At 33.4% G+C, this 13,759-nt stretch overlaps 1 protein-coding gene across 1 annotated transcript in view; it reads left to right on the forward strand.

Annotated features, from left to right (window-relative positions):
* Positions 1–13,759, forward strand: part of LOC127718111 (protein Wnt-9a-like) — a 50,053-nt gene that overhangs the window by 13,999 nt on the left and 22,295 nt on the right. The window contains exon 2 of the mRNA XM_052224052.1: positions 1,584–1,855. Within this exon, the coding sequence (XP_052080012.1) occupies positions 1,584–1,855 (272 nt within the window). The remainder of the gene's footprint in view (positions 1–1,583; positions 1,856–13,759) is intronic.

Consider the following 13,759-nt stretch of genomic DNA (forward strand, 5'->3'; position numbering starts at 1 on the left):
CTGTCATTAAGTACTTAGTTTATCGCTGCTAACATTCTTTTTCATCCTGATTGGTCCTTTGATGATAAAGCGATCAAAGGTCAATTAAGATCACCCCCTTCGATAAGCTGGAAGTTGTTGCAAGTGTGTTTGATACAGTCTGACAAACCTTTAAGAATGGTTTGACATAAGAGCAACTGAACCTGCTTCTAGATAAGGAAACACATAATACTTAACAGATAACGTCGTCTACTATAATTATAAAATGACATTCAACCGAAAGTGGCTAGGTAATTATACATCGTACACATCCAACCGATCAACCACAGACAGCTTAAGGATGTTCGCTACTCTGTTTCAAAATAACAAGGATTTTATAAAATTCTCAAAAATGACTTTTAAAACTATATGCAATAAAAGAGGGACGAAAGATACCAGAGGGACAGTCAAACTCATAGATCGAAAACAAACTGACAAAGCCATGGCCAAAAATAAAAAGACAAACAGATAAATAATAGTACAGATGACACAACATAGAAAACTAAATACTAAGCAACACGAACCCCACCAAAAACTGGGGGTGATCTCAGGTGCTCCGGAAGGGTAAACAGATCCTGCTTCACATGTGGCACCCGTCGTGTTGCTTATGTTATTACAAATTATGAAAAGAAAAGTATGGGTCAGTGGGCAAAATTTTTATTGGCACTACATGGCACTACATGGATAAAACTAGAGGATTCAAAATATCTGGCAAAACATTCAAAAACGAGAGGAGCGAACATCCTTAAATCGGAGAAGTCCATGTGACCACACCATGTGACCATGTATCTATTCCCCAGTCAATCCAAGGAGACTTGATTAATAGGAAGATTTAATGAGAAGGACAATGGTAATCAAACACACTCTTGGCAACTATTCATATTTAAAAAGAATATCTCCAAATAGGTTTCTGTCAAAGATCAATCAAAGAAATCTATGAATTTTTGTTCCGGTGGAAAATAACGGAAATCATAGATTATCACAAATAAAGAAGCTAGGGCGTACTTTAGAAGAGACAATCATGATATTTTTCTCCAAAATGTACAGAAAACGACCGAAAATCAGTGTCCAAGAAAATTTCGGGTGTCCCTTGAAACGAACAATTGCACTGAAGTAATAAGTAATAAGAAATTAAGTATACGCACATTTCTCGTCTTGAACTTCTATTAGCAAAGCTCGACCGCTCGTCAACAATTAAGATAATATAGGGAAATAACATTTCGACATAACTTGTCAGCCTTTCACCTGTCGGGAGTCTTTGAAATAAGTACGTGAAATTTTAAAATATAAGACGAATTGGAAAAGATATTTTTTTCCTAAGACCAACTCATTTCGGTCTAATCATGAGGTTAGATCATTAAATACAAATCTTTTTATTTTTATTTTAGATTCTTATGAAATCGTTTATTAAATACATTTGTTTTTTTTTTTAATAATCTTTCGTCTCGACTCTGGAAGTGCAGTCCTACTTTTGTCGGAATTTAATAATGTTCATTATACTTTTAAGAATCACTAAAGTGGAAAAACTATATTCTTATTCTTTTCATTCATTTTTTTATTTCTAGGCTGACTTCTCGGGATCCAATAATTTCTTTTTTATCAAACTGGGAACAAAATAGTATTGAAGAGAGAACGAATATGATAGAGAAAGACAAACTCTGTGAAATGTTAAACTTACATAAGAAGCAGAAAAGAATGTGTCGGCGAGGTACCGGTATTGCTGAAGCTCTGCTTGAAGCCATTAGAATATCTGTGATAGAATGCCATTATCAGTTCCGGTATGAAAGATGGAATTGTTCTCTAGCTGATCCATACAGACAGAAGATTCTACAGAAAGGTATTTTTTTATAAGGTTAAACTCTTTCAGTTATCGCTTATTAAAGTAGGCTACGCTGATCCATTTAATTTTTTCTGTGTCCAAGCAGGTACTACTCAATTTTTGTGGTTTCTAACGTCATATTTTTAAATTTGTCTGTTTTTTTTTACCATCATGCCATTGGCATGTTTAATGACATGTTTTCAGTTTAAGAAGCATTGATTCCGTCCCCATTCCGATCGGCACTGTCTGCTTATTAATGCATCCCGCACAGCCAAAGGGACGCCTCTTCAGCATGGATTGGAATTTATAGTTTTTTGTAATCATCTATTCTTTTGTCTCTTTCAACAACAAATCATGACCTCGATTATCTAAATGTCTGATCTTTATTGTGTGTCAGAAAATAGTACAGAAATGTGCGTAGTACCAAATGAAATTGAGATTTCCTGTTTTGGACAATTGCTCCTATTTGTATTTACATTGTTGTTTGAATGTACAACAGAAAGAACACTGTTAACCAATCACGAATGTTGACATGATCCTTCTGAGTGATTTTGGCGTATGTTAGCACTAATCCTTCAATTTTGATGCATATGCTTTCTAATGTGAAGGAAAAACAAGACAGTTTCCTCATTATTTTTTGTACATTTTGTAAATGTCTGTATTGGGCAACTCTTGTAAATTTTGAAATGTTCATTAGATTAACTATTAAAAAAAAGTTTGGTTCTTAATAGTCTCTGACAAACTGACCACACATCACATCGCTTTTTAATTGTTGTTTTCCTCAAATTTCAACTCTTTTTTGAAACTATCTTAAGAATTGACACTTTTACATCTTACGAAATCTTAAATGCCATGAAAGTATTCTAATTGGCATAATATGTCTTGTAAACCGCGATTACCGCAAGTTTATCAAAGAGTGTAGAAATTTTAAATACAACATCATCACTTTGCATGTTAGAATCAATTGTTTTCACAATAAATCTTCACTCAGACAAGATAAGATATACAGGTACAACAAATATTGAGAATTCTGCCAATACCCTCAAGTCTTTAAGTAAGTATCAATTAAAGATGCCATTTAACAAAGCATCAGATATTGATATAGAGAGCAGACGATAATAAGTAAAGATGAAGACAGATTTTGACCCCAGTTTACAGAAAACAAGTCCAATACCTTCCCCTTCCTTGATAACCCGAATAATGCAGTCGTTATATTCCGCATCTCTATGGTGGCTACATTCAAGTAGGAGAGATCGATTACGGAGAGGGCCTGAATTATTCGGGTCTTTGTAAATCTGCTATTTTTAATGCAATATATATCTTAAAAGAAATTGTATTTGCAATATTTTCAAAGGGACATCAAACGTTGTTTTTCTACGTAATATTTGATGAATCCGAAATATGTTTGGGTACAAAGAGATATACCGATAGTTTCCCCTGAATTATTTTCACACCAGGACAGTTTTCTGAAAGTCGGTCCTTCATTCTTTGCTTATAATTTAATGTTTTAAGTTATAGATAGTGCATATTTTATGGCTTTTCTTGTCGTATAACACACCGAGGGGTATTTGATTATCCAAAATATGTACAAGAAGGACATTCTTTAGCAAAACAAAAGTTCTATGATATTGTCTTTCAAATAAGATTTTATTAATTTTGGTTGAAGATATCTTTAATTGATGCAAAATTTTGCACACACAAAAAAAACCAATGTGAAATTGTATATTGTCTTCACAAGTAATATGCAGGGCTGAAAACAGTTCTAAATCAGTTGATTTAATCGAATAGTGTAACATTGATGAAATGATTTAAAAGTATGTTTTAAAGAACTTGATATTCCAATTCAAGGAGGTTTTTACTTTTTTTATATTGACCATGTGAATGAAACAAATACAGAAGAAATTGATACTGTCTCATGTTTTAAAGTTATATTTAGGAAGTGAGTAAAATGATCCTATTTGTTCTCTTCTTGTGCAATGTACGTGACAGTATTACCTTTCACGGTTGCTTTTAGAAATCACGACCGTGACTGCAAATATCAGATTAAGTATATAAATATTAAAGAAATCAAAGCCTGCATTATCCAAATATTTTGGAGAAAGAAAGAGAAAGAAACTTGACAAGTCTGTCTTATGTTTTAAAAGTCACCCGGATAACACGAGGAATGTTTCCACCGATAACAAGAAATAATGTTTACCATGCAGGTTAACAAGAGAGAATGTTGACCTTTATAACAAGATAGAATTTTCCCTCGATAACAAGAAATAATGCTTACCATGCAGGTTAACCAGATATAATGTCTACCCGGATAACAAGAGAGAATGTTTACCCGGATAAAAAAAATTCTACCCAGATAACGAGAGAGAATGTTTACAAGGATAACAAGAGATAATGTTTACCCGGATAACAAGAGAGAATGTTACCCGGATAACAAGATGAATATTTCCCTTGAAAACAAGAGATAATGTTTACCATGCAGGTTAACAAGAGAGAATGTTGACCTTTATAACAAGAGAGAATGTTTACCTAGATAGATAAATACTACCCAGACAACGAGAGAGAATGTTTACAAGGATAACAAGAGGGAGTGTTCACCCTAATAACAAGATTGAATGTTTACTAAAATGACAAGATAGAGTGTTTATCCGAATAACAAAAGAGAATACAATCATAGTTATAACAAACCTTCATCTTTTGCATCATGTAGTTGAAAGGTTTCAATAATATCTAAAAATCTAGACATATTCTTAAACTGAAATATTAAACATAGGTCGGGAGTCATTGGTTCGATTTATAATTGAGGACCAAGCTTCCGTAATAATTCGTTGCAGCAACCAATAAGTGTCACATGCATGATATTATTAGACGGAAAAGGTCCAGCATCATCAGGGGCCTCAGTGGCAAAGTGATCTTAGTAGTTTAACTACAGCATCACTATCATGTCAACACTGAGGTTTGAGTTCGAATCCGACACGTGGCTGGTGCGTTCGACTCCAATCTTATTGCCTTGGATTGTCAGTTTTCCTTCCGAATGTTGGTTGTTTTCTCCGAGCACACTCTGGTTTTCTCCACCAATAAAAACCGACCGCCACGAATTAGCGCAATATTGCTTAAAGTGGTGTTTAACACCAATCAATCAATTAATCAATCAATCCAGCATTGTCAAACTGTCATGTGTATAGTGAACATTCTCTATCACTTTTCCGCTCGGGTGAGGTTTATAGTGAAAAGATATATATAAGTTAATATAAATAAAAAGACTGTAAATAATTATATATGTTTATATCAATAAAAAGACAGTAAATAAAATGTTTGAAATTAGTACGTGAAACATTATTTAATGGATTCTGATGTAAATGATAATGATTATCAACACCTGTTAAAATATTTAGTGTGAAGAAATGTAATTAATAACCTGGCAATATTTTGAATATTCTTTTTGAATTAGTATATAATAAAATGCTCTGATCGTATCGTTGAGTATTGAAGACAGCGCGTGCAGCACGTGCAATCGTTTGAAATTCGTATAAATTAATAAATTGGTTAAGACATCAATCACTTATTAAACGGAATATTTTCATAATATTTATCATTATCATGTTTTAATCAATATTTTTTACATGATACTTAAAGATTAAGATGCTAATGAAAATGTAGATAAAGCCTAGGTTTTACGTAAATATAGGAAATGATAACAAATTTTTGAAATTTTGATCCAACATCAACACTGAACAAAAAATAAAATTGTATAAATAGCTGTTATTATACAGGCAAAGTTACAAGAAATTATGAATGATCGACTTGAAAATAATAATTATGGCTTAGTTTAAAAAAAAAGATTCCATACAGATATCACAGTGACACCGGCTGACGATTTGGTTGTTTGGATGTTTTTGTTAGATGTATAAAAACGAAGAAAAGACAGATTGGGTTGGGTTAACTTTCTTATTGTTTGCTTAACGTCCAGTGGTGAATATTTCATGTATACGAATTGGGAACGAGATATTGCATGCACTTGTTTGGGCAGTATTGCACAATGACCAGTTAAGGTAAATTCGGGTATAAGGAACAGATTGTTATCAATTAAACGTGCTTAAAAAACCTTTGAAATGACCTACTACAAATCAGATGTCTGCCCTTACTCAAGCAGCATATCCCCTTTTCAAGTATCAGTTTTAACTTCCAGTCCTTCGTAATTAAAGAACCTCTCTTGCAGATTTATAATTTATGTTCGAACTGAAAAAAAATGTCAGAAATATTTTGCGATGAATATTCAGCATACAATAATCAGCCAGGAAAAAATGTCTGAAATATTTGGTGCTCAATATCCAGCCTACAACAATCAGTCAGTAAAAATGACTGATATATTTGGCGCTGAATGTTCAGCATACAACAATCAGCCAGTAGACATGCCTGAAATATTTGGTGCTGAATGTTCAGCATACATTAGTCAGCCAGAAAATAATGACTGAAATGTTTGGCGCTGAATATTCAGCATACAAAGATCAGTCAGGAAGATTGCCTGAATTATTTGGCGCTGAATGATCAGCATACCTTAATCAGCCAGGAATGAATTTCTTAAATATTTTGTGCTGAATGTTCATCATACAACAGTTAAAAATTTGAATATTCATGTTTTATTAATCATCTTACTTTCGTTTTCTTTCGTGTTATTAGATGATTTTTTTCATCCTACACAATGTAATTTCATTTTTTTTAATTAGAGCTAGATAAAAGAAATCTAATTTTCTGCATTCAATGCGCTTCTTTAATTTAGAGTTTATTATGAGGGGCCTGATGGGGGGGGGGGTCTCATCACGATTCACGAGTTGATTTTTTTGTCAATCACGATTCACAGAAAATAAATTTCCATGATCACGGATCACGAAAATATAAAAAAAAAATAAATCTGTAGAAAAACGGATCACGATAGCGAAAATGCGCCGATCACGAAGAACGAAAATAACCCATCAGGCCCCTCTATTATCGCCACACCAATTCTAACGAATTAAAATCTTCGTTTTGAGGAAGGGGGAAGAAGATATCAAGTGGTCAATAAAAAGATCATAAGGGAGCTACCATTTGATTTTTATGGGGGGGGGGGGGGGGAGGGGCTAGGATGAAAAATTTTGTCCTGCTTTTCTTTTAGTTGTATACTCTGTCCTGCCTTTTTATTTTTTACTCTATTTGGTCCTGCCTTTTTTTTACTAGTTTATCCTGAATTTTTTTACACAAATTGTCATCCTGCCTTTTTTTTTTACCAAGTTGCTCATCCTGCCTTTTTTTTTTACTCAAAACTCCTGTCCTGCCTATTTTTTTCAAATTTCATCCTAGCCCCACCCCCCATAAAAATCAAATGGTAGCTCCCTAAGTCTAAGGGACAGACAATACCATTGCAAAAATACCAAGAAAGGACAAACAACCATCCACAAAAAACTACACATGTAAGGATACTGAAGATTGAACAACGCTAGAACAAGAAACCGAGGTTTACTTGGGGGTCTCATTGGGGGGTTCTGATCCCGGATCCCGCTTACTGTTTTGTCAGATTCCCGTATCCCGCTTACACTATGTACGTAAGCAATTCTCATTTTTTGTAATTTCCCGTATCCCACTAGACTTCATTTCCCGTTTTCACGGCACAATAATTTGACTTTCACATGTCACGCTTACAAAAAATCGGCAATCCCGCGTCACGCTTAGACCCCAATGAGACCCACTTACTTGGGTGTTCTTGAAGGATGATCGAGGATACGTCAATTCCTGTTCTTAATATCGCCCTTATAAAGTGTTGAAGGAATTGGCATACTTTTTAGGGGCAATTAAAACAATCCTGCAACTATCAAGATAGTGCTTAGGGAATTTGCATACATGTTAGTTACAGGATTGTTTGATTTGTCCCTATCACGATAGTGGTCAATGTATTGGCATACCTGTTAGGGGAATGATTGTCTGATATTTCCCTATCACAATAGTGTTAAAGGAATTGGCATACCTGTCGCTTGCAAGGTTGTTTGATTTGTCTGTATATATTACGATAGAGTTAAACTTGGGACAGTGGTGTAACAACAGAACTTTAAAGTTCGCTTTTTGAATTCTATCAATGAACTAATAATAAACAAAACAGTAAGAAACAAGAAAAGCGAGTAAACATTCAGACTTAATAAAGCCACACAGTCCATCATGTACCGGGTAAACATCCAGACTTTATAAAGCCTTCATATAATGATATACTTCAGATTTAATTAGCCAGAGATATTAGTATAGTAAATCATTGACTATAGGTCTGTCATGTTACTGCCTCGTTTCTGTGGGTAAACTTATCACTTTGTACTTAACCTTCTCAGGCCAAAATAAACAAATACGTGTGTATAGGGCTTATATATATACACCTTATTTTTATGCCTCAAAAGTCCGACCCTAAAGTTAGTATTTGTATTTGGTAGTGAATCGTGAAAAAATTGCAGGTCACCTCATATACTTGATAAAGAAATGACAGATTAGATAAAAAAAAAGAATTACTGCTTTCTGCTTTCTCTGTTTGTCTTAAGGAAACCCTTTACATTCATATTTTTTGTTTGGCCTTATTACAAATCATGCAGGGCAACAAGTTCACTGTTTGATGAAACTCTTTGGGTCCATATAAGTCAGATATGCCTAGGTAAACAAGTTTTGGCTGAAATACATGCACGTATCAATCTTTTCTTGCACGTTAGCGGAGCAAACGAACCAATTATTGCTTTAAACATTTTTTTTACAGTAGAAAGTTTTTATCGCATTGATCTGATTTTTAAGTTACACAGGTTGCTATGCAAATAAGGTATGAATAGTTTTGGCTCAGTGGATGATCCAGGAGGGGGAGGTGTTCCGGGGGTTTGGAACCCCTCTTTTTTGACGATCAATGCTTTTGAATGGGAACATTTGGTTGGAACCCCCTTTTAAAAATGGCTGGATCCGCCCCGGGGCTTGTTAGATTTAAACAATTGATAAGCTACTGATTGATTGATTGGTTGCTTATATCTTAACGTCCAGTGGATAACTATTGGATCAGCTGGTAAATAATTGTCCTTTTTGTATATTTTAAAAATTGAACTCCTGCTAGATTAAATGGATTCTGAATCTCATTTTTTCTCTTTTATAAAGTTCTGTACAATATATGGTATATTCCCCATTTCCATTCTCAATTTCATATTGATTGAGAACTGTGTTGAAGGCCGTACCTTGTTGAAGGCCATACCTTGACCTATAATGGTTTACTTTTATAAGTTGTAACTTGGATGGAGAGTTGTCTCATTGGCACTCATACCACATCTTCCTATATCTATGAAGACCCTTTGGTTGCCTTGAGCTGTTTTCTGCTCTTTGGTCGGGTTGTTGTCTCTTTGACACATTCTCCGTTTCCATTCTCAACTTTATCGATTAAAAGTACAGGTAATAGTCCGTTTCAGCTTTCTGTCTGGTGTTTTCATCTTCGTTAATATTATATATATGTTTTGAAATGTGCTTAACTTTCGTCTTTAACGTGTTTTTCTTGTTCACAGTATCTCTATTTAAAAACAGAGAACGTCAGTAAATGTCGCAAATGCGAGAATTTATGACTATTAATTTTTATCAAATTTAAATTTCATTTTCATTTTAGATATGCAATATTTTGAAAGGAATAGGTTACAGATTTCGATCTAAATAGAGGATCGGAATTTGGTTTAGACCTTAAAAAAAATACTCTAATTTCTTTTATTTTTTCAAAAGTCCGGAAAGTTTACCGAACATTTTTCGGTGGGTGGTTTTAAGTTATCTCTATAGTTATATCGAAATTGCATATATAATACACACTTAAACTAATTTGAGGAAAATTGAACACGCCCTTGTAGTAACATACTTCTTTTAATTCTTGTAATGTTATATGTATATTAATCCTCTGTTTTTAAAGAAGTACTCCTGACATCAAAGATGAACGAAAACTCCATCAATCAATCTATTTAAAGATCTTAGATTATTAATTTAACAAATCTTATCTGATCAAAGCACTGAATTTGTTTAAAATAAGATTTAAATTGGATAAAAAAGATTTTGTAATTTAAGACTTGTTTTAAGTATACGAATGTTTATTTGTTATAAGTTCGAACCATGTTATGATTGAAAAAAAACCAAACATATTTTGAGACCAAAGAAAATACATGCGATTCTGTGTGAATGTTTCGTGTAAGATATATGACCAATTCATTATATGTTTATTTAACACACAGGATAATATATTTTGAAAAAGCCTTATATTCATAGCATCACAGCTTCATGCGAGTACACAGAGGTTATGATATTGTTGTGGCGTACTTCTGAGCATTTATGAGATCTGAAAATACCCCCTTGAAACTAGGTTGAATTTGACACTTGTTTATATCACTGTCTGGAGCCAGGAACCTCGCCAGTGGTTGTCTAACTTATATCTCAATGTACTATGTCTTTTAGGGAATTTGGTATGAGTGGCAGATCTTTGATTGATTCTCAGTTTAATTCATTCACAGCGTATATAGATCAGGGACGTTGTAGAGCATACACTTGACATATAAAGTCTACTGTTGAACACCTAGATGTATAGTTTGGTTTTCTGTGTCTTGTTGTTACCGTCTGTGTCTATGGCGATAACTTCCTTGTCCTCTTTTATTCAATGTATAAAATATTTACATATGACTCAAAAATGCAGTTTCGATAGATTTTGGAAAAGTTTTAATAGTTATTTGTTTTTTTATAGAGATTAAGATTATAACACAATGTTGACTGCTGTACCCCAATTTTTTGACATTTTTACCTATTATGTCTTTTTGTTTTGCTCACACATTGTTGTCAACGTAATGGAATGCTATACAACTGTCATGCAAGTGAGAGGTTTAGCTAGCTATAAAACCAGTTTTAATCCACTATTTTCTACATAAGGAAATGCCTGTACCAAGTCAGTACTATGATAGTTGTTTTCCATTCGTTTGATGTGTTTGAGCTTTTGATTATGCCATTTGATAAGGGACTTTCCGTTTTAAATTTTCCGTGGAGTTCGGTATTCAAGTTTTGTTATTAGTCCCCTACCGACGAAGTCGAAGGGGACTTTAGGTTTGCACTCTGTCTGTCTGTCTGTCTGTCTGTCCATCCGTCAGTCCGGCAAATAAGTTTTCCACACTTTTTTCTTCGTGTTTGAAGATATTGATTTGATATTTGGTATATAGTTTTGTCATGACAAGTTACAGATCAAGTTCGAATTTTGTTCCGGTATGATGATTTTGTGCAGAGTTATGGTCCTTTGACTTAGACAATTCACTCTAATAATCAGTTTTCCGCACTTTTTTTCGTCATGCTTGCAGATATTGATTTGATATTTAGTATATAGTTTGATCATGACAAGTTACAGATCAAGTTCGAATTTTGTTCCAGTTTGATGATTTTGTGCAGAGTTATGGTCCTTAAACTTAGAAAATTCACTCAAATAATCAGTTTTCCTCACCCTTTTTTCGTCAAGCTTGAAGATATTGATTTGAAAATTGGTTTATAGTTTTATCATGACAAGTTACAGATCAAGTTCGAATTTTGTTCCGGTTTGATGATTTTGTGCAGAAGTATGGTCCTTGGACTTAAAAAATTCACGCAAATGATCAGTTTTCCTCACTTTTTTTTCGTCAAGCTTGAAGATATTGACTTGTTATTAGTTATATAGTTTACACCATGATAAGTTATGGATCAAGTTAGCATTTTGAGGTGGAGTACAAGGAATTTTTAACCGGTAGGGGACTATGTATTGCCATGCAATACTCTCAGAATGCTTGTTTTACTTTGTTTTGTATTTTTTTAAATGAATAGAAAAGTCATTGCAAATTAAAACCAAAATTCTATGTAATGTAAAACGAATTGTTGTCTTTCAACTTACTCCGAAACAGTGGATAACCTCGTGTCTGTAAGTTTACCAAAGCAACATTGTCACTGTTTCGGATTTTGGTCTTTCAAATGAGAACTTATCCATTTTCATTCTGAAAGTATTTTATAACAAGTTACCAAAATCTTCTTTCCAAAAGTGACTCAGTGAGTGAAACACACAGAGAGATAATGGACATGCCTTGCATAGTTAATAAAAATTCCAAAATTACAAGTAATACAACAATAACATATTATTCATAGATAATAATTAGATTTAGTCCTAAAAATACCAAAACATCAGTGTTTTCGCAAACAAGCTGAAAAAATAGTGTCGATAGTTAGGCAAAAAAAAAATTTCTTAAAAAAAAAAGTATTTGACTGGTTTATACAGGGGGAACAGTCTGACTTTAATAAGTGCTTGTTCAAAAATGACAAAAAAAATCTTAAGGGTACACAAGTAGGCACTTAAAATTAGGTCAGGAATCATTTTGTTAAGCGGAAACCCAGGTATTTTTAGGCTTTAAACATGGTGCTGGATTTTTCGATTTGATTGCATATGAAAGCTGTTGTTTATTTATGTTGTTCAATTTTACAACGATACTCCTGCAAAACCGCTCAATTAATTCACATGTTAATATGTCTTCTTCTTTTCTTTTTTTTTAAATTGTAAAGTGTGTTAACTTAATTTTATTTATCATACCAAAATGACATGTATGATTTATGTGTTTTTTAATTGATGGAGATTCTGTAGAAAAAAGGCTTTAAATTTAACATATCATTAAATTTTATACGTCATGTATTATCCCTAATATGTTGAATTTGTATAGCAAAAGATATTTTGCCGGGAGGTAAAATGAAAAAAAAAATAATAAAAAAAATATACAGAAGTCAATTTCAATGCGCATGGGAAATTTTTGGAAAATATTTCTCGTCCTCAAAAAACATGAGAATTTGAAAGAATTTGATATGAAAATTTGAACATCCATGTATTTGGTTATTTAATTGACAACTTCTTAACCAGATTGATATATGTCCTTAAAGTTTTGGAGCTAGAACAAAATTATTTATTTCTTTAATGACCACTGACAACTCAGAGAAATTAATTTTTCTACAGTAGGGTAAAGTGATGGTCAATTATTCAACTAAGGTAAAGTGTTGGTCAATTATTGTTTAATCGGGTCTGATAATATATTAAATTCGGGTAAATAACGTTTAAACTTGTCAGGTAATACGTCTTAGTGTCATAGCATGCAATTAAGTTCGGACTTAACTGTCCACTGTATTATCTATAATGTCCAGGTTATCATGGCATTTGTCACTGTGTTACGCCCTCCTAGTGTGGGTCATTCTAAAACTTTATACCCTTAATCCCGATCAGTATTTAGACGGAGAATGTCAAGTGATTGAATTATACGAAATACGACAGGTGTCTATTTCAACCTTGCTCGAATAATTCTGCGCCCTGTAGCAGTCAATAGCCTATCGTTTAATCGTTCTCCAGTCGGAGATCGGTGGAATATATCGACTGTCATTATTCGGGCTAATTTTATCCCAATTATGCCAACATGTAATTCAATTTTCACTTTTTACCAAATAAAGCAATTTAGAAACAAAACACCGCTTTTTTTTCGTTTCTGATTGATTTATTGATGTTTGCAAATGTCAAGTGACAAATATTTCATGACATTCAAGAAGAACAACTTAACTCAAGTGAGTAGACCTGGATGAAAGCGAGAAATGTGACTGCCAGTTGAAAAGGAGGGCATGTTGGTTTTGGATGGAAATATTGCCTGGAAAAAAGTCACTAACGGACTTTTTCTTTCCTTCCGAAGGTCGGTGGTTCTTTCCGAGCACTCCGGCTTCCTTCATCAATAAATCTGGCCGCCACGAAATAGTTGATAGTGCTGAAAGTGGCGTTTAACAGCAAAAATAAATCAGTCAATTTATTGTTGAAAAATATACATTTTTTAGCTTTTTTTTGGGATGTTGTGTCAATTGACTTTTTCCCAACATCTCTCTCTCTCT

Source organism: Mytilus californianus, unplaced genomic scaffold, assembly GCF_021869535.1.
Source record: "Mytilus californianus isolate M0D057914Y unplaced genomic scaffold, xbMytCali1.0.p SCAF_10, whole genome shotgun sequence".
NCBI classification, from domain to species: domain Eukaryota; kingdom Metazoa; phylum Mollusca; class Bivalvia; order Mytilida; family Mytilidae; genus Mytilus; species Mytilus californianus.